This window comes from Larus michahellis, chromosome 1 (genome assembly GCF_964199755.1).
Source record: "Larus michahellis chromosome 1, bLarMic1.1, whole genome shotgun sequence".
NCBI classification, from domain to species: Eukaryota; Metazoa; Chordata; class Aves; order Charadriiformes; family Laridae; genus Larus; species Larus michahellis.
In genome coordinates, this window is record NC_133896.1 from 82,736,022 (window position 1) to 82,761,932 (window position 25,911).

The 25,911-nt window shown below is 48.7% G+C and overlaps 2 protein-coding genes across 5 annotated transcripts; one reads left to right on the forward strand and one right to left on the reverse strand.

Moving 5' to 3' along the window:
* Nucleotides 1-200: 200 nt before the first annotated feature.
* On the forward strand, nucleotides 201-19,945 carry PHC1 (polyhomeotic homolog 1). 4 transcript variants are annotated; one of them, XM_074588852.1, is made up of 15 exons: nucleotides 201-624; nucleotides 4,583-4,770; nucleotides 5,390-5,500; nucleotides 6,867-6,944; nucleotides 7,724-7,873; nucleotides 8,825-8,980; nucleotides 10,067-10,565; nucleotides 10,895-11,655; nucleotides 13,757-13,904; nucleotides 14,013-14,221; nucleotides 14,824-14,938; nucleotides 15,528-15,636; nucleotides 16,305-16,455; nucleotides 17,051-17,282; nucleotides 17,588-19,945. In XM_074588852.1, the coding sequence occupies exons 2-15, from the start codon at nucleotides 4,657-4,659 to the stop codon at nucleotides 17,740-17,742; spliced, it is 2,988 nt and encodes a 995-aa protein (XP_074444953.1). In that variant the 5' UTR covers nucleotides 201-624; nucleotides 4,583-4,656; the 3' UTR covers nucleotides 17,743-19,945. The 4 variants fall into 4 exon arrangements, with proteins under 4 accessions (XP_074444953.1, XP_074444962.1, XP_074444977.1 ...); XM_074588861.1 differs by having other exon boundaries at nucleotides 4,614-4,770; XM_074588866.1 differs by lacking the exon at nucleotides 201-624 and adding an exon at nucleotides 683-2,459.
* A 198-nt stretch (nucleotides 19,946-20,143) lies between these two features.
* M6PR (mannose-6-phosphate receptor, cation dependent) lies at nucleotides 20,144-25,870 on the reverse strand. Its single transcript, XM_074588888.1, has 7 exons — nucleotides 25,661-25,870; nucleotides 24,134-24,307; nucleotides 23,757-23,929; nucleotides 23,558-23,667; nucleotides 23,185-23,315; nucleotides 22,550-22,676; nucleotides 20,144-21,917 (listed from the first exon to the last, which is right to left on the reverse strand). Exons 1-7 carry the CDS (start codon nucleotides 25,747-25,749, stop codon nucleotides 21,795-21,797), a joined length of 927 nt encoding a protein of 308 aa, XP_074444989.1. The 5' UTR covers nucleotides 25,750-25,870; the 3' UTR covers nucleotides 20,144-21,794.
* Between the last annotated feature and the right edge of the window lie 41 nt (nucleotides 25,871-25,911).

A 25,911-nucleotide genomic window follows, 5' to 3' on the forward strand; every position in this document is an offset into this window, starting at 1 on the left:
GAGGCCCGGGCCCCAGCCCCGGCGTTCCCGCACCCGCGTCGCGCCAGGCCCCGGCTGCCGTCACCAGGGCAACGGCAAGCGGTGCGCGGGGGAGTCACGTGCCCGGAAGCGTCGCGAGGGAGGAAGTGACGGAGCGGCGGGGAGCCCCAAAGGCCCAGATTTAAAAAAAAAAAAAAGAAAAAGAGAAAAAAGAGAAAAAAACCCGGGGAGGGGGGCGGGAGGGGGGGGGAGGAGCGGCACCGGCCGGGGCGCGGCGTGGGCTCCGCCTCTGCCGCCCCGCCCCGCGCGGCTGCGCCGGGTCCCCTCCCGGGCTGCCCTGCCCTGCCCTGCCCTGCCCTGCCCTGCCCTGCCAGGCCTCGGCCGGGCCCGCCGGGAGCCGCCGCGAGGTAACGCCCCCGGCCCCGCCCTCCCCCGACAACGGGGCCCCCGGGCACCGCCCAGCCCCGCCCCGCCCCGCCCGGCCCGGGCCCGGCCTGGCTGCCCGCGCGCGGGGGGCGTGTCAGGCGGCAGCGGCGGCGGCCCGGGGGCTCCGGTAACGCCGGCAGCGCGGGTCCCTCGGGCGGGCGATCCCGGCGGGGCGGGGGGTGGCGGCGGCGGAGCGCGGCAGCGCCGCGGCGGCTGCAGGTGAGGCCGGGCCCGGGGCGCGGGCGGCCGCGGCGGGGGAGAGTTCCCTAGGGCGGGCTGGAAGTTGACAGCGGCGGCGGAGCAGCCATTGTCTGCCCGGCCCGGCCCCGGGAGCAGCAGCCGGGAACAACTGCCCCCTTCGCAGCCCCGCTCCCGCCTCCTGGGCAGCCGCCGCTCCCCCCGCCGGTGGTCGGGTGTTAAACACGCGCCTTTCTTTAGCTCCCCGCGGCGGGCATCCTGCGGCGGGTCCCCGCCTCCCGCCGCGGCGGGGCTGCCTGCACGGTACATTCGTCTGGCGGGCGGGCAGGGCGCACACGGGCGCCCGCACTCTCTCTGTCGGCTTAACTTTGCTGCCGGAGTTACCGGCGGCCCGGGGGGCTGCCGTCGCGTTGCCCACACCCTCCGCCCGGCCTCCCCGCTCCCGGGCGGCTGCGGCGCCGGCGGCCGGGCGAGGCGGGCGGCGGAGCGGTCCCGCGGTGCGGGTAGCAGGTGGTGGGAGGGTGCTGGGCTCTCGGGAGCCGGGCCGGCTGCTGCTCCCAGAGCATCCCGCAGCAGAGTTAACGTGTCCCGGCAGCTTCACGCCTCTGCTTGCGTGGCTTGGAGACCCCCTGGTAGAAAATTACAGTAAGAGAGAGGGGAGTGTGCTGCTGGCCCCGTTGCTAATTTTTCTCCCCAAAACCTGTGTTCGAACCTCTGCAAATTGTTGCTCCCTAACTTACCCCCTCGAGGACGAAGTGACAAAACCAGTTGTAAGGTTAGAAAATGTTCTGCAGGCAGCAGTGCAGGAGCAATGGATGGAGTGAGCAAGTAAAACTTTTCTACCTTCTACCTAGTGTTCAGTGACTAGAGCAGCTGTTTGGCCTGACTCCAGTACTCTTGCAGTTGAGAAAGGTCAGGAACTTGCAGATGGGCCACCTGTGGTGTTCTTGGTGTGTGGTGAGGTCAGCGGCATGGGTTAGACTCTGGACTGGCCAATATTCTCATGCTCCTACTGCTCTAGGAGCTAGTTTTCTCCCTTCTCCTTCCCTTCCTTTCTGCTGAGCTGTCATTCCTACCATGGTGTTAATAGGCTTTTGTATCTTTCTGTGTCTGCCTTTTTGGGGTGCAGTTCTGTTAGGCTTAATTCAATTTAACTGTTGTTCAAAGGTTAATTTCCAGTAAGGGCCACGTTGTTACCTCGTTGGGTTTTTTTTCGCTAAGGATCTACTGATTACATTTGCAAGTGAGTTGGTTAACTCAATCTTTTGGAAAACCCATCCTTTAATAATTTTTAGTAGGCTATCCATCTCATGGAGCAGCTAGCTGAGTCAAGTGATCTGATATCCCAGCGATCACTAGAGTTGTGTAAGAGTAGGGTGCTGGAAGATGCTCTTGGAGGAGGGGAGAGGGTGCAATCCATGTCATTTTGTGTGGGAATAGCCTGTGTTTGGATCAGATTACACTAACATGGAGCTGCATCCTTAGATGAACTTGCTTGGGGAGATACTGTGCCTTGTCACTTTTCACTTTTGTGTTTGGAAAGGGTTTTTTGCTGGGTAACTCAGTTTGCTGTGAGTGACTTAAAATTCTTACCGCCCTCCTGCAAAGGGAGAGTATACCTCTCTATCCATGCCCCAAAAAGGGCTTTTGCCTGCACGGAGACCAAATTTTTTTGATGCCTCTCGTCCCAGAGGTGTTTCAGTAGGATTCCATTTGTGCTAGGACCCAGTTTTAAGAAGATTCCAACAAAAATGCTGGAAATCTTAAGAATGAGTGCTGCTGTTAACTGAGGAAACAGATTAGTGGAGCAGAGCACCAAGTCAGAAGCCAGGTTTCTCCTGGTGCAACTGTTGAGGGTAAGGGTATGTGCTACAGCTAAGCTGAACGTTAGTTACCTTCTTTTCTCTCTTGCTGGCACTTGGCAGTATCACAAGTGAACTAATTCAACTCACTGATCTGGCAGAAAATGACATTTAGGGTAGCTTTTCTGCTAAGTCAACAAGTTGATCTAAGTGAGCACCAGAAGCAAGGTAAATGCTGGGAGGAACCTGCACGGCGGGGCTGAGAGAAATTGTCTCCTAATGGTAGCTGAGCTAATAGGCAATGTGGTGTAATAATGTGTGTAACTTCACTCTGACTTGCATGTCAACCGCACTCTAAGTACTTCATTTATCTACAACAGTTTCTTTCTTTCAAGAAGTCTGTATTCTCTTCCTTCACGATTTATTTATTTTCAGGCTTCATTTACTTTTTGTGTTGCTGCAGCCTGGGAAGATCTTTCAGGTAATTGTCTTCTCCAGAGCTTCTGTGGTCTGGATAGGCATATTGAGCATACGATTCTAGCTGTAATAGAGTTGTGCCTGAAGAAAATAGTGGCCAGTTAGAAGGGGGTGTGACTCGGTTAAGGAGGAGATGGCTGCAGGGTGGGATTACTTATGGCCACTGCTGAAGCAGCGCAGGAAGCCAGTCTTGGATTAGCAGGGAGATGCGTTGGCAGGACTTGAGGGCGGAGGTGAAGGTGCGTGGGGAAGACAGGACTGGAGCAGCAGCTATCTGCTCATCAATTCTGTGTCAGTTATAGAATTTTCCAGATTTTGAGGAGCAGGTTTGGAGCAGCAGTTCCCTGATTTAGCCAGCCATTGTCTGCAGTGTTAATGCTGTTGCCCTACTTTAAAATCATCTGCTGCCCGTAACACTATTCCAGAACTTTAAAAGTTGTCTGGTCGAGACTTGTTGCACCTCCTTTACTGCTGCGCTGGTCTGTTTGTTTGCGCATCTGGAAAATTTGTGTTTGGTGAAGGATGTGAAGCTTGAAATCTCTGGATTTGAAAGGTTTAGATACCGAGGCTGTGTTGGTGCTGTGGGATCCTGGAAGCCTAGGGGTCTCATTTAGAGGTGTCGCAGGTAGGTTGCAGGGCAGCCAGCTGTTGTTTTGGAAATAAACAAGCTGTCAGTGATATTGAGACTCTCAGATTATTATTTTTTTTTAATCTTACATGGAATGATATCCTTCTAAAGATTGAAATTTTTTTCAGTGGAATTCCATTGAATAATCACTTTTGTGCTTTCCCTTTTCTGCCTCTAATCCCTCCTACCGCTACTCCCTGTACAGCCCATGTTTCTTGCTGCAGGAAACTCCTCATCATCCTGATGTGTTACTCTTCTGCTTACAACTCTCTTCAGTCTCGCTTCTCTTTCTCAGGGCTGATGAAAGCCTTCTCCAGTCCTTTCTCTGTCCTGCAGTTCACTGCAACTCATCTTTCTTCTGCTGGAAGATCTCTCTGGCTCTGCATAACCTCTTCAGCAGGTTTTCCAACACAAGTGTTGCCAGTGAATCCTTCATCCACTCTATTTCTAATTCTGCTCCTCCTGAAAGGAACGCGCCACCACAGATACCAGCTTCCAGGCTAATAGTCAAGCTATGATCTGTCAGGCACAAGAAGTAGCTGGAAGTCCTTGTGATCAGAGAAAGAAACAGTTGAAGGCTAGGGGGCTAAACTGGGAGAAGGAGGGTCCGATTTGGTATATCTGCAGTAGGGCAGTGGAGCTGTAGGATAATTATACCTCTTGTGGGACTGGAAGAAGAGGGGATCGAAAGCTGCCAAAGTGCAGAGGGAGACTGGAAGCACAGTGCAATTCGCCTCAGTTCACTAGCCTTGAGAGAAAGGTGATCAGGTCTGTAACCAAAGGATTGCCTGAATGAGCTACAGCTGCACCTTTACTCTGCTGCCTTTTTAAGAATTCGGGATGCTGTAGCTTCCAACTCTAGCATGGCAATAAATATATGAGAACGTCTGTGTTAGTCTTCTGACTGTGGTAATAAAAGATTTAAACTGTGACTGGAATTTATGGTTGATTTCAGAACCCCGGCATCCCCAGTCCCGTTGCCGTAGCAAAGCTGTGCAAGGAGCCTCGTACTGGGGTATTTCAGTAAAAAAGCTGTGTAATGCAGTGAAATGTGGTTTGATTCTTTCTCCAGCCTGACTTAGTTTCCAGTTCTCTCGATGTAGATCTGGAGTCCGTCTCAGCCTGAGCTCCTGGGATCCTGTCACCATGGAGACCGAAAGTGAGCAGAACTCCAGCTCCACCAGCGGGAGCTCCAGTTCTGGAGGAAGCACGCGTCCTCAGATATCACAGATGTCTCTCTATGAGCGACAGGCAGTACAGGTGAGATGCGGTTTTATTTTGAGATGGGAGGTACATCAGTGGAAGATGGTTGTGAGTCCTTTCCTGTTGTTCTGAGTTGTGTGTCAAGGTGGGAGCGTGCCCGAAGGACTGCCATGTGTTCAGATTTAGAAATTATTGTGCTAGGCCTGATCTTTGTTTCCTGTAGCCTGATACTGTGCTTCATGTTTTATAGGTCATTCCTCTAGTGTCCAGCCTCTTAGATTTAATCCATGGTGTGATCCAATAGATTCATTTCAGCCTGCTTTTCTAGAGCAAGTAATTCAGTTTATCATTCCAGTTCCTCTCTATATGCATATACTCCATATACATACTATACTGGAATACTTGTCTGCCCGCTTGAGCATGCACGTCCCCAAATTCCTGGAGTTTATTAAAGTCTTGCAAGCGTGCTTCCTGCTGTTCTGGAATACACCTGTGATTCGGTCTTTTACCAAATTTGCAGCTGTACTACGTATTTTGATGTGCCGATCCAGCGACTTTGCTTTTTTCATGGAGCCTAGGGATGGTCTCATGGCTGTTATTTATTTCTTCATGGCTCTCTCTAATCACATTTCAAGGGCACACTATTTTTGACAATTGGGTTTTCCTCTTTCTCTAGGCCCTGCAGGCTCTCCAGAGACAGCCCAATGCAGCCCAGTACTTTCATCAGTTTATGCTCCAGCAGCAACTTAACAGTGCCCAGCTTCACAGCCTGGCTGCTGTCCAGCAGGTGAGTTGCCAAGGGGCAGAAGGAGAGGGACTGGATCGTTCTCCGGGGAAGATCCAGAGATTCTCTCTTTATACGGTGACTTGTGCACCAAGGTCCTCCTGACCCATGATTAGACAACGAGTCCCTAAACACGTTGTTTAAAGGTAATACAAACAGCTCATAAACGGGAAGCTTGATACAAAGATTCATTTGGTTTTCAAGGGACAGAGCAGGGGAAGATAAAATTCGGCATCCCCGTAAGGAAACTTGCACTTTAGAGGCCTATGACTAGCCCCTTCACCTTCTTTAAATAAAAGATGGATGGTTAAATCAGCAGTGGATGCAGCAGTGTTTAAAAACTCTTAAAGTGAACCATGGATTGTTATTTCCCTGAGAATAAACATGGTCTCGTGTGTGTGAAATTTCAGGCAGTATCCTCCGAATTTTATGTCTTGAAACTTAGTAGTCTGTGTTTTCTTTACCAGTTACTAGCCAGAGAGATCTGGGATAGATCTTGTCCAGGCAGGAGGGTGTTTCTTTAATTGAGACATGTTTATACAAATCAAGATATATTATGAGGTATAATTGTTGAGTGATTTTTTTTTTTTTACTTTTTTTTTTAGCAACTTTCCTCACTTGCAAGACTTTATCATCAGTTGAAGATGAATTATATGTAATGTGAATACAGTTCTGTCTGTAACAGTATCTCCAGCAGTAGCTGCACTCCTTGGCTGTTAGTCCAGGATTTAGTTGTTCTCCAAATCCCTACCTGCAGTTTTATAGCACGGAGGGAATAGAATCCTCTCACCAGTTTTGCACAAATCTTAGTTATAAAACTAACTAAGCTCATACAGTGGAATTCTCATGGGATCATAAAGGGGAGGGGGGGAATCTAACAACATTCCACCACGAACCATATGTGCTGTAATCTCAAATTTGTTACTTGGAGTGCTATTATTGCATTGTTACTAAACTGCCTAACTCACACAGCAAATTGCTGATATTGTGGGGGACCTCTGGGTGTTAACAGAATGGATTGCAGCATCAGGATGAGCGTTGCAGTGTGTAGCATGACAAGCTGGGAGAACAGTAGGGTATGTACCCCTGGGTGGAAGGACTGGAGGTCACGCACTGTAAGGGTCTGTCGCCCACTGATGTGGGTATTATATAGGACTGAACTGGTTGAAGAAGAGGAGGTACCTTGCTGAGTTGCTGCCCTACCTGATTTGTAGGGCATGGCAGGGATTTGTAGTGGTTAGATTGTGCTCCTGTTGTCAGAAATGGGAGAAAATGATGACAGGACTAGGTGTTCTGACAAAGCCAAATATTTGGACTGCACTGAAAAGTTTGTTCCAGGTACTCATTTCTCTATCAATCTCTCTTGCAGGCTACAATTGCAGCCAGTAGACAGGCCAGCTCCCCCAACACCAGCACGCCCCAACAGACCACCACCACCCAGGCCTCTGTAAGTAACTGCTCCCTCATGCACATATCAAAGCCTCCCTCCCATCCCCTGCCTTGTTCTGTCTCCTCTTTTGTCTTTTAGGAAGGCAGGCAGCCAGGGAAACACAGCTTCTAAGAATGCCGGGAATCCACAAGATGCAGACAACTTTGAGGGTTTGGGGTGCTATCATTATGGATGGGGGTTGAGGAGACCAGAGAAGGTTTCTGATGGGGAGAGGCCTCTTAGCTGAAAAGACAGGCGTTAATATCTCTGAGGCTTTGGGGATACATTGTCAGGGATTAGAAAAGAATTTGGACTTCTAAGAGGGAGAAGGAATCACAAGCAGCTTGAAAGGGAATGTTCTTTTTCTCTTGGGCAGAGTAATTAGTTTGTTGAATGAGAGGAAGTCTGGTTTTGTAGTGAGTATTGAGGAACTGGGATTTGTTCAGAAAGTAGGTAGAGTTGGTAGAGTAGAGATAACTTCGTAGTTTGTTTTTTTTTTTTTTTTTTTCCTTTACTTGAGAGGCTGGAAAAAATGATGTATTTCTGTTGGATCTCTTATTGCAGTTGCATGCTAACAGTGATACTCGGGCTCAGCATACAAATGAGGTTAGCACCCTGAGCTTTGGCTACGTTAGATTGTGTAGGCCCTTAAGACAGGAATTTTTTTCTTCGTGGTCCCCTGTGGGATACAGGAAAAAACTGTAAAATGTCTGTTCTGGCTGTACCCCAGTAAGCGAATTTGTACTTCTTTGCCTCCATCTCTTCATATATGATTTGTGGCTTTTCTCTATTTTAAGATCAACCTAGCCACCACATCAGCTGCTCAGCTGATCAGTCGGTCACAGAGCGTGAGTTCCCCCAGCGCCACAACCCTGACGCAGTCTGTACTCCTTGGGAATACCACCTCACCACCTCTCAACCAGTCACAGGCCCAGATGTATCTCCGGGTAAGAGATGCATACGCAAAATGTGTCCTGACCATGGACCCCACTTCAGTGTTTCACTGCTTGGGATTACCAACACCTTTGGACTAACTCTAGTTTTAGGGATGATGAATATTGTATCCATGATATTTTAAATTCAGATGGGGAAGCTCTTGTCCCTGAAATCACAAGTTTGATTCTGGGCTCAGCTTTTGAGGGTAGATGAGCTTTGTATTGTGTGTCTCAGGTGAGATCATCAAGAACCATGTTTTTCTCTGCTCTGCATAGATGTTAAAGATCCCATGGCACTTCTCACTAGAGTGTAAATGTGAAAGATATATCCTAGACTTCAATATAGCTCACAGAAAAAAAAGCCACTCTTCTGGTTCAATGCTGGGACAGATACATGGTTACTTCGTCTCTTCTACCACTGCTGAGCTCAGGAATATAAGTCTCAAAACATAGATCACCATGAACAAATATCTCGTCCTTTTAATTGGTTTGAAGTACTGTAAATAGAAAACATTAGGCTTGACTATAGTCAGTTTGGTTACCTACTTGAAAAATATTTTTTGCAACTCAGTTGACTTTAGATACAGATTTGTTATCCCCTTCTTTTCAAGTAACCCTGGTCTTGGGTGTATGTATTTTATCACTGTTTCTCAACCAGTCCCAGATATACATCTGAAAATTAAATGATACCCCAGTCTTTTAGCCAGCCTTGGTCAGTCTGTGGGATTGGCCCAGGCCCATGTTTGATAGAAGAGTGCTTATCTCCATAAGGAAACTGTTCCCAGTTTCCTGCTCCTGAGGGTTACGTTCAGTGTTACAGTGCAGAGAGGGTTGGGGGTTTTGCAATGTGTGACATTGCAGCCCGGCGTTGCTTTGTAATCTGTTTGCTTGTGGTTCGCTGTCTTTCTTTCTCTCTTCCCCTCCGTTCCTTTCATTCCACATCATCTGACCCTCCCTCAACAGCCACAGCTGGGGAACCTGTTGCAGGTAAACCGGACCTTGGGCCGCAATGTGCCTCTTGCCTCCCAACTCATCCTGATGCCCAACGGGGCTGTGGCCGCTGTCCAGCAGGAGGTACCACCCACTCAGTCTCCTGGGGTCCTTGCAGACACAGACCAGGTCAGTGACACCCCCTCCCCCTGCTCTCCATCACCCCGCACTCTGGTCTTTGTCTCCTGCTGTCCTGTGTAGTAGATTAGCTCTATTTTACCTGCAACCTGTGTCCCTGTGCAGGCAGGAGATTCTGTTCTCTCTTACCACCATTTTTTTTTTTTCATGTTTGCTTTTTGCCTCCAGAGATGGGATTCATTTCCTCTTAAAATTTCTGAGGTGAGCCACAGGCTGGATCAGTCCCATCTGTGTGGTTTCTCAGTTGTCCTTGTGTGAAAAGAATTGTTGAGTTCTATGTCCAGTTTTCAGTCACTCTACAATGAAGAGTCTTTGCCAGTGGTAGTATTCCTGCACGTGGTTTGTTGTTGTAAAGATGCCAAAGACCAAACAGGCCATGAGGTCTTAGCTCTTGCATTAATCTGTAAGTAATTCTCCAGGTCAGGGAGCTGCCATGGCATCCCAGTCATTCTTGGGATTTCCAGTTACTTCATATTTTTCTTGTCTGGAACACTTTCTTTGAAGGAAAGTCAGCCATGATCAAACTTGAAGATAACACTGCATTTGGAGGGGGAGTAAACACAGAGGATGGCAGCACCAAAATGCAGAGGAACTGCTGAAATCAGAAGGGCGGCAGGCCATGAGTAAATCTGTGGGCCTACTGGGTGGAAAGCCCAGCACAGAGGGAGGAGGCAGGTGGCACAAAAAGCCAAAAAGGAATTACTGGTCTTTAAAAAGCATCTCTCAGCACTTTTAGAGACGTGCTAAACTGGATCCTCCCAATACAAGTGCATGGCAGGCAAGTCTGAAGGCTGTCCCGTGCCTCAGAGAATGGCGGTGTCCTCACAGTCAGAAAGTGCCACGAGATCTTTAACTTCCATCAGAGATGGGGCAGGAGGGAGTTCAGGGTAATGTGTCTCCTGGGGAGGGCCACACGTGAGCTTAGCCCTGCAGTGTTAGCCACCTCCTCATGTGAGGCTTGAAGCATCAACTTAGCCTGTATCCCAGTAGAGCGCGGTGCTTATGAGTTCTCTGCCAAAATTCCAGCAAGTGATGTACGTAAAGCAAACAGACTCTGTTTTGTATGTGTGTTTCTAGGTGCAGAACTTGGCTGTGAGGAGCCAGCAGACCTCAGCCACGAATGCCCCCCTCCAAGGTTCTGCTCAGAAGGCAGCTCTACCGGGAAGCTCCCAGGCTTCGGGCTTACCACAGGCCACCAGCACGGGCCAGACCTTGGTGGTGGCTCAGGCCTCCTCCGGCAGCGCAGGCCAGTCCCTCAACTTAAGCCAGGGGGCAGCAGGCAGCAATGGTGTCTCTGGGGGTGTGGTGGCAAGTGGTGGGAGCCAGACCTCAACGGGATTGAGCCAGACCTCCTCAGCAGGCGCCACTGGCGGTTGCCAAAGGAAAGGCACAGGGGTGGTTCAGCCATTGCCGGTAGCAGCTGCCCAGGCCGTGACTGTCAGCCAGGGAAGCCAGACGGAGACAGAGAATGCAGCCACGAAAAAGGGCGAAACGGACAGCAGTGGACAACAAACGGTGGGCATGAACCTGACCAGGACTGCTACACCAGCACCCAGCCAGACGTTGATCAGCTCAGGTAAATGCAGACCTCCCTGTTCCTTCTCTTGGAGCTCACTGGGCATTTGCAAGAGAGTGGCATTTGAAGAGAGTCGTGAGAGATTTTCCAACACGCCTCCCAGCCTTTGTGCTCCTGGAGACTGGTCTCTCTAGGGCTTATTCCTCTCTATTAGCAAGAGAAGTTGATTTAGTCCCCTATGTCCTCTGCCAGTAAGCTGTCAGTCATTTTGGAGCTTAATGGCTCAAACCACTACAGTGGCTGCCTGCCTTTTTTTTGTTGTTGTTGTTTCCAGCTGCACTGTAGCTAACTTTTGTGATCTGCTCTTTTCCCACTCCATGTTTGTATAGCCACATATACACAGATCCAGCCACACTCGCTGATCCAGCAGCAGCAGCAGATCCACCTGCAGAAGCAGGTGGTGATCCAGCAGCAGATCGCCATTCATCACCAGCAGCAGTTCCAGCACCGCCAGTCCCAGCTCCTCCACACAGCCACCCATCTCCAGCTGGCCCAACAGCAGCAACAGCAGCAAGCACCCTCTCTGACCCAACCGCAGCAGCAAGCTCAGCCTCCGCAGCAGCAGGCTCCACCTCAAAACCAGCAGCAGGCTCAGACCCTTGTGGTGCAACCTATGTTGCAGTCCCAGCCACAGCCTGTGCAGCTCCAGCAGGACAGTCCTTGCCAGTCAGCCACCAAGTCGCCTGTTCCAATTCAGTCAAAATCTCTGGTTACCCCTATCAAACCACCTCAGCTTGGGCCAGCCAAAATGTCAGCAACACAGCAGCCTCCACCACACATCCCAGTGCAGGTGGTGGGTACTCGGCAGCAGGGCTCAGGCCAAGCCCAAGCACTGGGTTTGGCTCAGATTGCTGCAGCAGTGCCGACATCCCGGGGAATGCCAGCCGTTGTCCAGCCTGTTTCCCAAGCCCATGCTGCTTCCCTGTCACCGTCTTCAGCTCCTGCATCCTCACAGGAAGCTCCTTCTCTCACCACAGGGGTGAATTTGGCACAAGTTCAAGGCACAGCCCACATGGTGAAGAGCCCAGCCTCCTCTCCAGTTGTGGCTCAGATGCCAGCAGCATTCTACATGCAGTCTGTCCAGTTGCCAGTAAGTGATACCATTGAGAAGGAGAATAACATATGGATTCTCTTTGTTCATTCCTAGGACACCAATCGCAGTCCAGGCCCAGGTCAGTGGGATGGGATGGGTAAGAGGTATTGGCAAAGGGATGTGGAGACTTTTTCCTCTTGAAAACACTAATTCCAATCCAGCCCTTGGGGTTACTGATTACAAGCATTTTTCTTCCACATTATCATTCAAAGTCTTGCAGGAACTAAATAGATGAGACTGAGACCATGCCTGAAATGAGGTATCTGTCATACTAAATATCATATTTAACAATGATGTGGTGCGTTGACCTTGGCTGGCTGCTAGGTGACCACGAAGATGCTCTATCACTCCCCCTTCTCAATGGAACAGGGGGAGAAAATACAACAAAAAGCTTGTGGGTTGAGATAAGGACAGGGAGATCACTTACCAATTACTGTCACAGACAAAACAAACTCAATTTAGGGGAATTAATTTATTGCCAATTAATCAGAATAGGATAATGAGAAATAAGAACAAATCTATAAAACACCTCTCCCCTTTCTTCATGGGCTCAGCTTCACTCCTGACTCTTCTTCCTCCTCCCCCTGAGCAGTGCAAGGGAGTGGGGAATGGGGGTTTTGGTCAGTTCATCACACGTTTACTCTGCCACTCCTTCCTCCTCATGCTTGTCCCCTGCTGCAGCGTAGGGTCCCTCCCACAGGAGACAGTCCTCCACAAACTTCTCCAACGTGGGTCCTTCCCACAGGCTGCAGTTCTTCATGAACTGCTCCAGCATGGGTCCTTTCCATAGGGTGCAATCCTTCAGGAACAGACTGCTCCAGCATGGGTCCCCCATGGGGTCACAAGTCCTGCCAGATGTGGGGTCCTCTTCACGGGCCACATATTCTGGCACGAGCCTGCTCCAGCATGGGCTCTCCACGGGCTGCAGCTTCCTTCAGGGCACATCCACCTGCTCTGGCATGGAGTCCTCCATGAGCTGCAGGGGGGCAACCTGCATCACCATGGTCTTCACCATGGGCTGCAGGGGGATGTCTGCTCCAGTGCCTGAAGCACCTCCTCCCCTTCCTTCACTGACCTCAGTGTCTGCAGGGCGGTTTCTCACTCCTTTCTCCCAGCTGTTTTATGCAGTATTTTTTACCCTTTCTTAAATATGTTATCACAGAGGTGGTACCGCCATTGTTGATGGGCTTAGCTTTGGCCAGCGGTGGGTCTGTCTTGGAGCTGTCTGGAACTGTCTCTGTTGGACATGGGGCAGCTTCTGGTGTCTTCTCACGGAAGTCAGCCCTGCAGCCCCCATGCTACCAAAACTCTGCCACATAAACCAAATACAAATCATTTATTGCTTCTTTTTTGTCTCTCTCAAGAGAGAGATGAGAACTGACTGGGCCATGAAGACTGAACTCCCCTCTGCTCCTTAGGTGTTGATACCTCTAGGTCTGAGATTCCTTGGCATGTGGTACCAGCCACTGACTCTAGGCCTCAGAGGATCCTCTAGTAACAGGCTACGCAGAGGAAAACAAAGATGGCTCATGTTCCACGGGCCTCTTCCATGCTGCTCTGAATTGTCCACCGAGGGCCTGCCTAAATCCCTGGGATGACAGCACTTTTCCAGCTCAGATATCCAGAGAGACTGTTTCTGAACTCTGGCTGCTTCTTCAGGAAGGAGTCACAGGATTTGTCTCATTTCTAGAGACAATTCTGCTCCCATCCAACATGTTACCCCTCCCGTTTTGACTCTCCATTGACACTGATCTGATCTAGCCAAGAGCCTGTTTGGAAACTGCTGGGTGACTGCCATTCTATTTCTTCCTGGAATAATCCCTTGAGGTTCACACACTGTCTTGGTATTGTATGAATGTCGCAATTCATGTTGATCCATGTAGCTTTGCTCCCTGCTAGGCAAATGTTCCTAAGTAGAGGTTATATACTGTGAAGGAGGTAGAAGCATTTCCAGGAGAAGGAACCAGGCTGGAGATTAGTATGATGGAGCAGGATGCGTCTTTCTTTTGCCTTCATTCTGTCTTGTTCTTTGCATTCTGTCTTGTTCTTTGCTCTGGGGCTCCTCTCTCTGCTTACGTATTCCTCTTTATTCATGCAGGGCAAGTCTCAGACCTTATCAGTTAAGCGCAAAGCAGAGTCAGAGGAGGAGAAGGAGGAATCACCCAGTGTCACTGCAGTTCTGCCTGCCAGGTCCTCTCCTGTGACAGACAGCCCCAAAAACATGGAGGAGAAGAGTGGCCTTGGAGGTGAGGTACAAAGAAGAGCTCTGCTTGTGTGTGCTAATGAGCCAATCTGCATTCCATTTGAAGTAGATGGAGCAAAGGTAACTGACTCTTGTGCTGTTAACTTTCCAGATAAATCTGATCCTGCTGCCATTGCAACCCCAAATACCACCTCAAGTGAAGGAGCATCAGTCACCCCCACTGCTGCTCCCACCCCAAACCTGGCAATGGTATCACGTCAGATGGGAGACTCCAAACCGCCACAAGCCATCGTCAAGCCCCAGATCCTCACACACATCATTGAGGGCTTTGTCATCCAGGAAGGAGCAGAGCCCTTTCCGGTAGGGATTCTCTGCTGCTGGGGAAGGAGGTGTAACACCCTCTTGGGAGGATGGTGGGCTTCCATCTTTGAACAGGAGTTTTTTTTCCCCATGTTCCAAGTTAGTTTTTTTCAGCCTGGGACACGTACAATGAAGAGAAAGGGAAAGGAAGGAGGTACCATGCATGAAGAAAGGCATTAAGTGGTCGTATTAAAGAGAGTGGATTGGAGGGAGTAAAGCAAGCGTGATGGGAACTGCTTTCAGTAGTCCCCAAAGCAATAATTTATGCAGGAATTATCAGAAAGTTCTTTCTGATTTTTAGTGAAGGAAAGATGCACTGCATTTTAAACAAGCAGCGAGTGAAGTTAAAGCAAATAAGGAGGAAATGCAGTTACATGGAATTGCAGGATATTCAAGGCAGATAGTACTTGGTGATCTTTGAATGAACTGCCAAGCCTGTGAGTCAGGAAATAGCAGTAACTTTGTTCAGCATCTCTCCTTCCCTAGTAGGCAGAGGGATTCTTCAGAGCTGTAATAAGATGTGAGCAGCATATACCTTGCAGAGACTGGTGGACACAGAGAAGCCTTTACTGATGGGCCCAACTCTTTCTCATCCTGTCCAGGTGGGTTGTTCTCAGCTGTTGAAAGAATCTGAGAAACCGCTGCAGGGAGAGGCTCCTTCTGGCCAGAGTGAAAACCTGTCCAGCAATTCCCCAGGAGGGGACAGTGCTTCTGTGGGTGAGTTTCAGCACCGGGAGGCCTAGCTAGTATTACTGAAAGTTTCTGCTCTCTGGTGCTGTTTTACTAACTTTATGCATTACGACTTACATCCCTTCCTGCTAAATCCCTAGAGACTCATGCTATGGACTTAGGATCGCCTTTTCTTGAGTGCCAGAATACAATACTTTGTTGTTAATGTGATCTAACACACCCTGTGTCAGTAGTAAGCAGGAGAATCTGAAATGTACCTGTCTCCAATGACTCTGGAGGCTGTGAAGGATGTGTGGACACAGCAGAGAGTGCCGTGATGGAGATCTCCCATATAGCCTTGTAGGATATGAGGGATATGCTATTTTTGGCTTGTTCAGTAAAGTGGTACTGACAAGGAGCAATAAACTGCTCTGTTCAATATCCTGTGGTCCTAATTAGTGGAGCTTCTGCCTCTCTTCCCGCAGCTTCTTCCCCAAGCTAACTGCTTAGTAGATTCGGTAGAGAATAGTGCATGGAATCTGTCTGTTCAGAGGAATAGTAGCGGAATGGGAAATCATTGTGTGTGATCTGCTTCAGTTCAAATCATCAATTGGTGTGTATCTCTCTATCTCACTAGAGCTTGATAAGAAAGCAAACTTGCTGAAGTGTGAATACTGCGGAAAGTATGCCCCAGCAACCCAGTTCCGTGGCTCCAAGAGGTTTTGTTCCATGACCTGTGCTAAAAGGTAATAGCAAGACATAATCTTCCTTTTCTCTGACTATACATTCTCTGGAACTGGGCACATGCCCCTTCTCTAGGTAGTGTACAACACTTCAATACATCTGATTCTCCCTCCATGGGATGCACTGGCCACAGAGATTCTTTAGGACTCTATATCTTTTGTGAATGCTTCTAGGTCTGGAGAGGTGGATGTGGTGTTGAGCGTAAACAGGATTTCTGACTTGCTCAGAAAAGAAAATGGGAAGGGGGAAGTTCTTGGGCTCCAAAAAACCTCTCTTCAGTAAAAGGTACACTTGACTGACTAAACGAATTGCATACTGGTAGCTGTCTGCCGCATTGGTACTAGACAAAGACACAAGGGAGCACTGGGGAAAAGAAATGAGGAGAAGTTAGTCATTGCTGCCTCCTATTGATAGCAGAGTGCTTGTTATGGGTCTTTTTTCCCTTAGGGGAATGACTTAATTGACCCTTCAGATGTTAGATCAAGACTCTGGTGTCCAAATATTGGTTGTGTCAGAAGTCTGGACTGGTTCCTTCCAAGGGGAAGTCTTAGAAGGAGGAGGAACAGAACTTCATGGTAAAGGAGTTTTATCCCCATCTAGAGTAAGGAGAAGCAGTAGGTTTAGATAATTGCTGTTTCCTAACTTCCTGCTCTGCTTCTACCCATTTGAGGTACAATGTCAGCTGCAGCCATCAGTTTCGGCTACAGAGAAAGAAGATGAAGGAATTCCAGGAAGCTAACTATGCTCGTGTGCGCCGACGGGGACCACGTCGCAGCAGCTCTGAAATCGCTCGAACAAAGATCCAGGGCAAGCGCCACAGGGTAAGGACATAGTCCTGTCTGCCTCTGTCAAGGCAGATCTCAGTGTAACAGTTGTCACTGCTGGATGTACCAGTTTCTCACAGTGGGGACAGTCATACAGGATGTGCCAAGTGCACACTGACACAGTTGTTACACAAGGCACAGGGAACTGTTCTAATCACTCATCAACTGCAAAAAGTGGATTCACGTTTGTACTTATTCTGTTCACTCCTGCCTGTGCCTCAGGTCTCGGTGCGTAAGACAGCTGATGGCTGTGGTAGGAAATAGTCCTCTTTTCCTGTTTGATTAGCATTCTTCCACATAAATGATGTGAATCAGATTATAGAAAAATAAAATGAGCATCAGCACTGATATGAGGAAGAGGAATGGACTGGGGGAGGATGGGGAGAAGGAAGAGGAAGGGAGGCGAGAGTAAAGTCATCCCTTTTGGCATTAAGGAGCTCTTGTATCAGCTGCCCTTGGACCAACAGCCTGAGCCAGTTGTCCCTGACTGTTGGGACAACTTCTGCCGTTTCCAGTGTCTTGTTTTGCACCTAGTAATTGTGGATTTCTTACAAAACACCTTTTGTTTTATTTCTTTCTTATGGGCTTGTAGGGCCAGGAAGACTCAAGTCGAGGCTCTGATAACTCCAGCTATGATGAAGCTTTGTCCCCTACATCGCCAGGACCCCTGTCAGTAAGGGCCAGTCATGGAGAGAGGGACCTGGCAAACTCTAGTATGGCCCCACCTACCCCAGATCTACATGGCATCAACCCGGTCTTCCTGTCCAGCAATCCCAGTCGTTGGAGTGTGGAAGAAGTGTACGAGTTCATTGCATCACTGCAAGGTGAAGTTGAGATCCTCTCCTGCAGTCCTGTGATCCGGTAGCATGGAGAAATCTGTTGCTCTCTTTCTGGACAGAAAGCAGTGTCAGTGGTAGCTAGTGCTTTTATTGTACTTTTGTACACGTTTCTGAACTCGTCATACAGATGAATGACTTGTACTTCTCAGGTGGAGAGTGGAGTAGAGTGGGGAGGAAGGTTGGTTAGATTCCTACTGTGCTTTCTGTACCTGCCAGAGGTCCAAAGAGTGGGAACAAGGGAAATGCCCAGGGCACATCTGTTTCTCAGTGTTATTTTTTTGGTTTCACAGGGTGCCAGGAGATTGCTGAGGAGTTTCGGTCACAGGAAATCGATGGCCAGGCCCTGTTGCTTCTGAAGGAGGAACACCTCATGAGTGCCATGAACATCAAGCTGGGACCAGCTCTCAAGATCTGTGCCAAGATCAATGTCCTCAAGGAGACCTAACAGCTTTGAAGCCAGAGGTCTCACTTTTGCTCTGACCCTAGGGCAGCTGCCAGCTTTGGAGAATCCTGTTGTGGTGGGGAAGAATGGGACAGTCCCCTGTGGTCTTGCATTCAAGAAGAAAGAGAAGGAATTTAACTGATTGAAACTGCCATGCGCAAGCCCATGTCTTGGTCTTTTAATGGTGCTACAAGGGGGAGGAAAACTCCCAACTGGAGCCTTGAAACATCTTTCTTTCTTCCTGATTTTGAATATGCCGCTCCTGTATACCACGTAAAGTCAGGAAGGGCTCCTCTTTCTGTCCTAGCAGCCTTCTGAAAGGGAACTGCCTTCACTGCTTTTTTGCTACAGCAGGTCTGCTAGATCTTAGTTTTGAATCTTGCTGTGCCAGAACTTGAGGCATAGGAAGAGCCTGCCCCACATGGACATTGGGAGCAGCTCTGCTTGGGGCATTTAGGAAGGGGAACTAGTAAATTCCAAGTGACAGAGGTGGACAAACAAGAATTTGATCAAAAGGGGCTGCTGCTGTCCCACTCTTAAAATTAAAACAAAAAAACCCAACAAAACCCGAGGCTGTTCATAAATTGGGTTTAATAGCCATTCCAGCATGCATACCAAACTTGAAGGCCCGTGGCAATAGGAGCTGCCTTAGCTTTACTGTCTCCTGTAGAGATGCAGAGTGAAGACAAAGTGTTGCGGCAGCTGTTCACTCCAGATGCTCTTCTTTGAACCAGTCAGAGGAGGATTTATCCTGAGTACTTACGACAAGGTGATGGGAAAACCCAAGGGGAGGAGGATTGTCTTACATTAGGGAACCTTGCAGCACTAGGTTTGTCCCCCCATCGTGGTAGGGCATAATTTACAGATCCAAAGCAGTCTCCAGAAGCGCCAAGGCTCTTCATAAAATGGGCTGGGATTTTGGGGTGGGTTTTTTTTTTGTGTTCTCTTATCAGTTTGTATTATTTTTGTGTCTGTCTTTATTATCCTCAGGAGAGCTGACAAGACAAAGTTTAAGCTGGCAGGATTGTATTGCCTGCCTCAGGCTCTTTTTTTTTTTTTGTTGTTGTTGTAAAACAAATATTTCTCCTCCTCAGTTAAAAAAAAAAAAGGCAACCAAAAATATACCCTACACCAACTGAATACTGATCTTTCAATGCTACTTCTCCTTTCTAAGGGATAGAATTATGTTACAGGCTGTCCCTCCCTTTCAGCCCCTCCAGGTTTGGGTTTTCTTTTAGTAAGGCCCAGATGTGGTCTTCTGAAGTTTTGTAACCAGTTCGCCAAAGGTGAAAACCTGGGCAGAGTTCTCTTCCCAAAACACTTGTGCTTAAAATAAACCACCACCCAAAAAAAAAAAAAACCTGAAGAAAAAGCATGAAGAGGTAAGTGCCCCCTAAAGCCAAATAACCTGAAAGCAAGATGATTTATAAACCATGGGTCTCAGCTTTTCTGTTTTCAGAAGTTTCACATGAATACTTGAGTGAAACTTAAGACTGTTCTGCATGGAAAGCATCTACTGTTGCAGGAAAACTATAGTGGCATGGAAGGAGGCCCAATAGCATAGGTAGGAAAACATTAGAGATCTTTGGAATAGGCTCTTTATCGACCCATGGTAGAAAAAAAAAAAAAAGGAAAGGGCTTAGAAGATGGATAAGATGAGATGTTGAATCTCACTTTAATGACATCCCTGTTCCTGTGAGAGACTTCTTGAATCAAAATAGGCCCAAAGGAAGCTGCCCATACTTGCACCCTGGTACCGCTATTTGGTCTGATGTAATTTGGGGGTAGGGAAGGGGAAGGTTCAATCATCAGAGGAAGGCTGTCCTTAAGCCATTTTATGCTTAGCAGGTGGGGTGTGATAAAACTCCTGTTTAGTTTGACCTTTGGCAGTGTAGGCAGGCAGCTAGCCTGCCTACCTTACTAGCTGCTTTTGAGGACTGGATTTTATTTCAGTCAAAGGGGAAGGCTTCACTTCTTCATTTCATGTTCAATGTTCTTAATAAAAAAAATGCAAAATGCTTGTTCAGGCTTTGCAGGTCTGGCTGCTTTATATCTTACCCCACCCCTCCAAGCATTAGTGTTTGAGAAGTACAACCGTCATCAAAAAGTTACTTTTGATTTTTATTGCTGTAGAGAAATACACAGCATAGGAAACTTTTCCCATCTGTAACTACCTGAGCTTTTAAAGTTTCGGTTTTGAAAAAGGTATATACCCTTCTCTCTGAAGCCCTAGGGGAACTGGAATGATACAAGGTGGCAGCAAGAAATCTGTACTAATAAGAAGAGATCTATTCCTGGCAAAAGAAGTTTGGGCACAAGGCACCACACTAAGGCACCTTCACCCTTAGATAAGTAAGATGTTCTGGCACCAAAAAAGCTCCTGTTACATCAGCACAACACTTCACCTGGTTTTTTGGTCATTTTATTTTTTTGAAAGTTGTGTTTTGTACAAAAAAAAATTACCTTAAACACCACCATGAAAAACAGTAACAACAAACTTAGTGACTTCCTGGTTTTCCCATGTTATGAGAAAAGATTGAAATTGTAACAAAAGTCAAAGAAAGCAGGAATTGTTTGCCCACTCTAAACCCAGCAAGAAAGCAGGGCCACCCCTTTTCCCTCAATGTCACTGTTCAGACTGCTTTGGCAGTATTGAAAATACATGAACCTTGTCTGTACTCTGCTGGTAGCAGTAGTGGCTTGCTTATTCACAGTCTCTGCCCTCAAGCCTGAAGACAGTTCTCTGCCAGTCTACAACAGGGCAGAATGGGATTGCTTAGAGTCTAGCCCCTCACGTAAAAAGCAATTAGGAATCAAGGTGCCAAGTTCCTGAAGGTTCCAATGAAGTCTTACAACTCAGCTGTACCTGCTTTTCACCAGGGCCCCAGTGGAAGGCAGTACCATCTGCTCAGGGCAAGTATCTTAAGATTCTTCTGCACCATACTTACGGGGATAGAGATTTATGAAAGCTGACCTTGTACACACGGGAGTCCCTTATGCAGTTTTTAATGTGTTAGCGTCCTTGGCTTCTGTGGTTCCTTTTTTATAAAAATAAATTCCGGTACCTTCACGGGAAAACCCTCTGCCAAACAAGGAACTTTCAGAGACCATGAAACCACAAGGCTGACAGTGACTGAGCTGCATGGGCAGTCACCTCAGGAAGCTTGTAACAGAACTCAAGTGACAGCTACCTTTCTCATTTTGCCTTGATGTCAGTTTTGGTAAGTGTTCCCTTTATTTAGCAGCATGTCGTTTCCTTTTGCTTCTCAATGATTTGAGAAGACTGAGACAATATTTTGACTGACCTGGAAAGTCACAAGACTGTATTTAACTCCTATAGTTTTTTAACATTGCCCCTCTCCAGTCTGAGAGGATGTCATGCATCCCTTTACATCTGTTGGAAGGAAACTGGTGTGTACTCTTCAACATACTGCCAGTAGGAAAAGAAAAGACTGCAGAGGTGCTAATGCCGCTTCCACCCCCATGGAGTCTGGCGTAGAGCGCTCTGTGCAGGGTATGCTGGCCGAAACAGCGCATAGCAGTGCAGAAGCTAGAAAAGCTGAAAATGCATTCAAAGAAAAATAATTCCAGTGTCTTACAGATCCTGTAAACCCTAGGGGGGGTGGGGGAAACAAGAGACACAAGATCTCTCCTACCATCTCAGCTGTTTTAACCCACTGCCTCCTTTTCTTTCCCCTTTCTGCATCCATCCATGGCCCTTTTTTTCCTCTCAGTGATTCATCTCCCATTCCTACTCAGTGCTGAACACTCGTATTGCTTTCTTGCCATCTTCTACTCAACTCTCAGCACTTTACCCCCCCAGAGCTCTGCTGCATTTTTAAAAACCTCAAACTGCATTATATTCATCAGACACGCCATCAGGGACCAGTGCTGTTCACACCCAGAGGCATCCATGGGACTTGACACACCAGAGACAGCGAAAGCAAATAGTGTAAAGAAAATCAGAAGTGAGAGAAAGAGAACTGCCTGGGAGGCACCTGGCTAAACAAGCGCTGGGGAGATGGGGAGAAAAGAACTCAAGTGTTGAAAGCCTATCACATTGGTAGCAAGTGGTCATCCCGTTCTTCCGACTCCTCAGCCAGCTGGTCATCACCCACACCACGATACGCAGCTGGCGCATTTCGAGGCTTAGATCGGCAGACAAAGTCACAGCCATCCTACAAGCACAGGATATTGCACCGCAATCAGACTGTATGCAATCCAAAGCAAAGCAGCTTCTGTGATTTCTCTTTTGCTAAGGGATTACGCCTAACCCTGTGCTATCTGGGACAGGACCCTAAAACTTGCCTGGACAAGACAAGGATATACAAATATCCTACTCAGTCTTGAAAGCTCTGGGGTAGAGTGTGGTACTGATTAACAGTATGCAACATCACGCTGAGACAAGTTTGGAGGATAAATGGCACTGCCTACGGCAACCAAGGAAGGGTTTCAGGCAGTCAGACATGAACATTTCACAGTCCCCAACTTATCATTCCTACCTGGAAAGTGTTAACCACTAATGAGCACTGGCAGGGAATCAGACTCAGCAAGGACTCAAAAATAAAGTACTCAAGAAAAACTACAAACCCAAACCAAAATTACCCACCAACACCACCACACACAAACAAATCAAAAAAAAAAAACCCAAACAAACAAAACCACAACCAAAACAGATACCCTCTTCTTCTGCCTCAAGACCCTGGTGGTAGTTCTACCCAAGAGACAGTCCACAAAGATGAGGCAGATGCCACTTTCTCCTGTCCTAACATATGGGCCAGGCTGGGAATATACAGGGATTTTCACTCACCGCCACCAAATTGCCCAGATCTTGCCAGAAGGCAAAGTGAGGAAACTGCTCCATGCCTTTCGCTCCCACTACAAGGCGCTGGTAGAGGAACCCACCAATGATGTAGACTGCAATCAATGAAGCAAACCTAGAGGGCAGAATTTAAAAAAATCGGAGCTGACAAAATCCTATAGACAACCTCTTCTGAGCCAGCTACCATTTGCAGACTGGTATTGGAACAAGTAGCTAAGCACCACTCAAGAAAAGAGCTATAAACAGAGACCAGACCAGAAAAGGTCCCCAAAATATTGATCTGCTAACATAAATCTTTCAGCAGTATTACATGAAGTAGTGCCTCTAAGCACAAACACAGAAAATGAGTCAAGACTCCTGGTCTGAATTTTAGGAAGTCACATCTTCCATGTTTCAGTGCACTTGTCTGTAAACTATGAAGGACGGTGTCTACAGAGAGCAGCTCTGCAGAATCACGCCTTAAGCAAGGGCTCTTGTCCAAAAAGCTCAAGAGGCACAGTAACATCTAACGGCAGCTGTGAATAGGTATACTACAATTGTCTAGTCTGGTATAGGATTTGCAATGTTTCTAAGTGGCACTGGAGATTACGGTCCAGACACAAACAGCTCTTCCAATGACTCACGTGATCAGTAGAATGGAGCCAACACTGAGGTGGGAATCCTCAGCTGGACAAGCCAAACTGCTGTCCATCTCAAAGAGGTAGAAACATTCCTGCTCCTTTTCCCGCTCTTCTGAAATAATGCTGAATGAACTCTGCAAATTAGGAAAAGTTAAGTCATGTGAAAATATGCCCAGGCATGCTGAACTTCACCAGAAGACAGCTTTATCACTGTTGATGCAGCTAGGAACAGGCACTGGAGGACAGAGGAACACCTTGCTGCCTTCTCAAAGCCCTTCTGCTCATAAACAACTGTTTGTTTGGCAGCCCCCTGCTCCTCTCCCACCTTGCGTCTCTGGCAGCCTCCTGCTCCTCTCCCACCTTGTGTGTCACTCACCGCTATAACTCCCCGCTTGCAAGAAATCATTATCACAGCTCTTCTCTTCTCACCACTGCAGTGACTGCCATATGAATCACCTCCTTTATAAATCAGCATGATCCAGTCACCTGCCAAGACATAAAGAACATAGGCTGCAAATCCAGAACAGGAGGTGAAAGGCAGGTAGGGAGTAGAAAGGTATTGACTGGAATCTTACTTCCATTGAAAACCTGTGTTTCATTGATTCTTCCTATTACTGTAGTCCTTCTACCCTGTCTATCTGTTTGCACCAGACCACCAAAATCATGCTGGCTGCTGTTGACCTCCCTGCACACCCTGAAATGGTAGATGTAGTTTTCTGTTTTGCCTTTCTCCACAGTGACGTTAAACCTGCAGGAATGAGAAGACAGAACAGACAGCCCATAGGGTTAGAAAGAACAGGGCTCAGAGCAGCGGACACTTGAGGCTAGAAGCCAGTCACAGTCCATACTAATGGGGAAACCCATTCTGCAGTCTGACCCCAAGTTTTCCCCTCCTCTTGGGCTAAGGGTAGGCACTGTGCAGCCCCAAGGCCTGCAGTGGGGTGTACTGTACCTCATTTGGCTCAGGGGCTCTAGCTTCTTCAGCAGGGCTCTTTCCGTTTGCGACTCGCTGCTCTCATCACCAATCACATCGCAGCTCTTCTCTTCCAACTGCTCAGCCCCCACACTGACAGCAAGGGCCATAAAGACTACCATCACAGCGGAGGTATGGCAAAGTGATGACATCCTGGACACACACCACAGAGAACACAGAGGATTAACTGTTTCAGCCCCCAGCCAAACTAACTTCAGGGTCACAGAGTCAATGATTGGCCACTTCTTCGCTCCTGACTGCAAAAAGGAGAAGCCATAATCTAAAAACATCTCACAGTTCTCAAGAGACACTAAATCTGAATCTCTTGCATAATCAAAGACAATTAACTGGGCTGATCTGGGATTCTTTTCCGAGCTTTGCCTCAGGATCGCAAAAAGTTTTGCTGCTGAGTGCATTAATTAGCATTGATTCAGTCAGAGCAGAGCCCAGCAGGATGACTGCTGGAGTAAGTTTAAGGCATAGGCCATTGTTCGCTATTGCATCGCACTAAGAAGCCAGTCCGCAGAAAATTATTTACCAGGCCCCTAAGTTCGAAGGGCCACTGGGAAGGGCTGCTGTGATTAGTCAGGCTCTGTTTGTTCAAGTGCCTTAATCTTAATAATTGTAATTGTGTTATCTTTCTAGTACTACTTTAGCTGAGAATCTGAAACTGTTTAATACTAAGCTGCAACATCACAGAACAGTTTTGTTCTGTTTACATGGGGGAAGAAGAAAACAGAGACATCCTATGTAAGATGCAATGAAGCAATGAAGATAATAACGAAATCTAGAAGATCGGGCTTTCAGATTCACGCTAAAAATCACATATGAAACAGTAAATGATTGCAGCAGCCAGCCACAGTGGTGCAATAGATTCCTCTCTGCTTCTCCCATCGCAGATTTCGGTAAAGCTCCGGACGCCGGCAGAAGGCAACCAACAGACCCACAACTACATAAGCAGCTGGCTGCAGACAGACAGAGAGCCCGTGAGAGCGACGGGCTGTTCTGCCGAACCTAACGACTACCCTCAGCCCCTGCAGGGACCATGGTGACAGCTTACAACTACCACGCCGGCTCTCCGCTCGCCCTGGCGGTCGGACGCCACCACGACGCGGTCAGACGTGCTGAAATGAGGAAGCCCGTGACACAAGAACTCGTGATTCGTCTCCCACAAGACCAAATCGGAACCCTGCCCTCCGCACTAGCCCCGGCTTCTCCGGGAAACTTGCAGGCAAGCACCTCGCTCGCACACGGGCCGCAGTAAAACCCGACGGGACGCCGCCGCTACCTTCCCCTTGTCCGGCTGTCGCTCCGGCCGACGGCCGCGGAGGCCGGGCTGCCGCTGCTCAGCGCCGGGACGGAGCCACACGCCCGGGCCGGGCCGCGGGGGCCTCGGTGCCACCTCGCTCCTCCCCGCCGCCCTCCACCTCCCGCCCGCCGCCGGGAGCACCACCTCCGCCGCGGCCCCCGCCCCGCCGCCGGAGCCCGGCCCGCCGCCGCACCCACCTGCTGCCGCGCCGCCCGGCCTCCTCCCGCCGCGCACGGGCAGAGGCACGGCCGCCCCGAGGGAAGAGCGATGCGCCGCTCACCGGCATGCCATGCTGCGCGCCCGGCGGCGGCGGGGCGGCCCAGGGACCGCAGGCGTGGACGGCGCTGGCCTCCTCCGCACGCCCGGCCGGCCGGCTCGTCGCGCCCGCCCCGTGAACCGGAAGCAGGAAGGGCGCGGCGGAACTAGCGCTCTCCGCCAATGGGAAGCC

Excerpts from the sequence above, each read along its gene's own strand:
- PHC1 (XM_074588852.1), top strand. The coding sequence starts at position 4,657 with ATGGAGACCGAAAGTGAGCAGAACTCCAGCTCCACCAGCGGGAGCTCC. Across the intron at positions 11,656-13,756 it reads TGCAGTCTGTCCAGTTGCCA|GGCAAGTCTCAGACCTTATC; the intron begins GTAAGTGATACC and ends TTATTCATGCAG. Across the intron at positions 14,939-15,527 it reads AGGGGACAGTGCTTCTGTGG|AGCTTGATAAGAAAGCAAAC; the intron begins GTGAGTTTCAGC and ends CTATCTCACTAG.
- M6PR (XM_074588888.1), bottom strand. The coding sequence starts at position 25,749 with ATGCCGGTGAGCGGCGCATCGCTCTTCCCTCGGGGCGGCCGTGCCTCT. Across the intron at positions 23,930-24,133 it reads GAGCCCCTGAGCCAAATGAG|GTTTAACGTCACTGTGGAGA; the intron begins GTACAGTACACC and ends TCATTCCTGCAG. Across the intron at positions 22,677-23,184 it reads GGCTCCATTCTACTGATCAC|GTTTGCTTCATTGATTGCAG; the intron begins GTGAGTCATTGG and ends TCTGCCCTCTAG.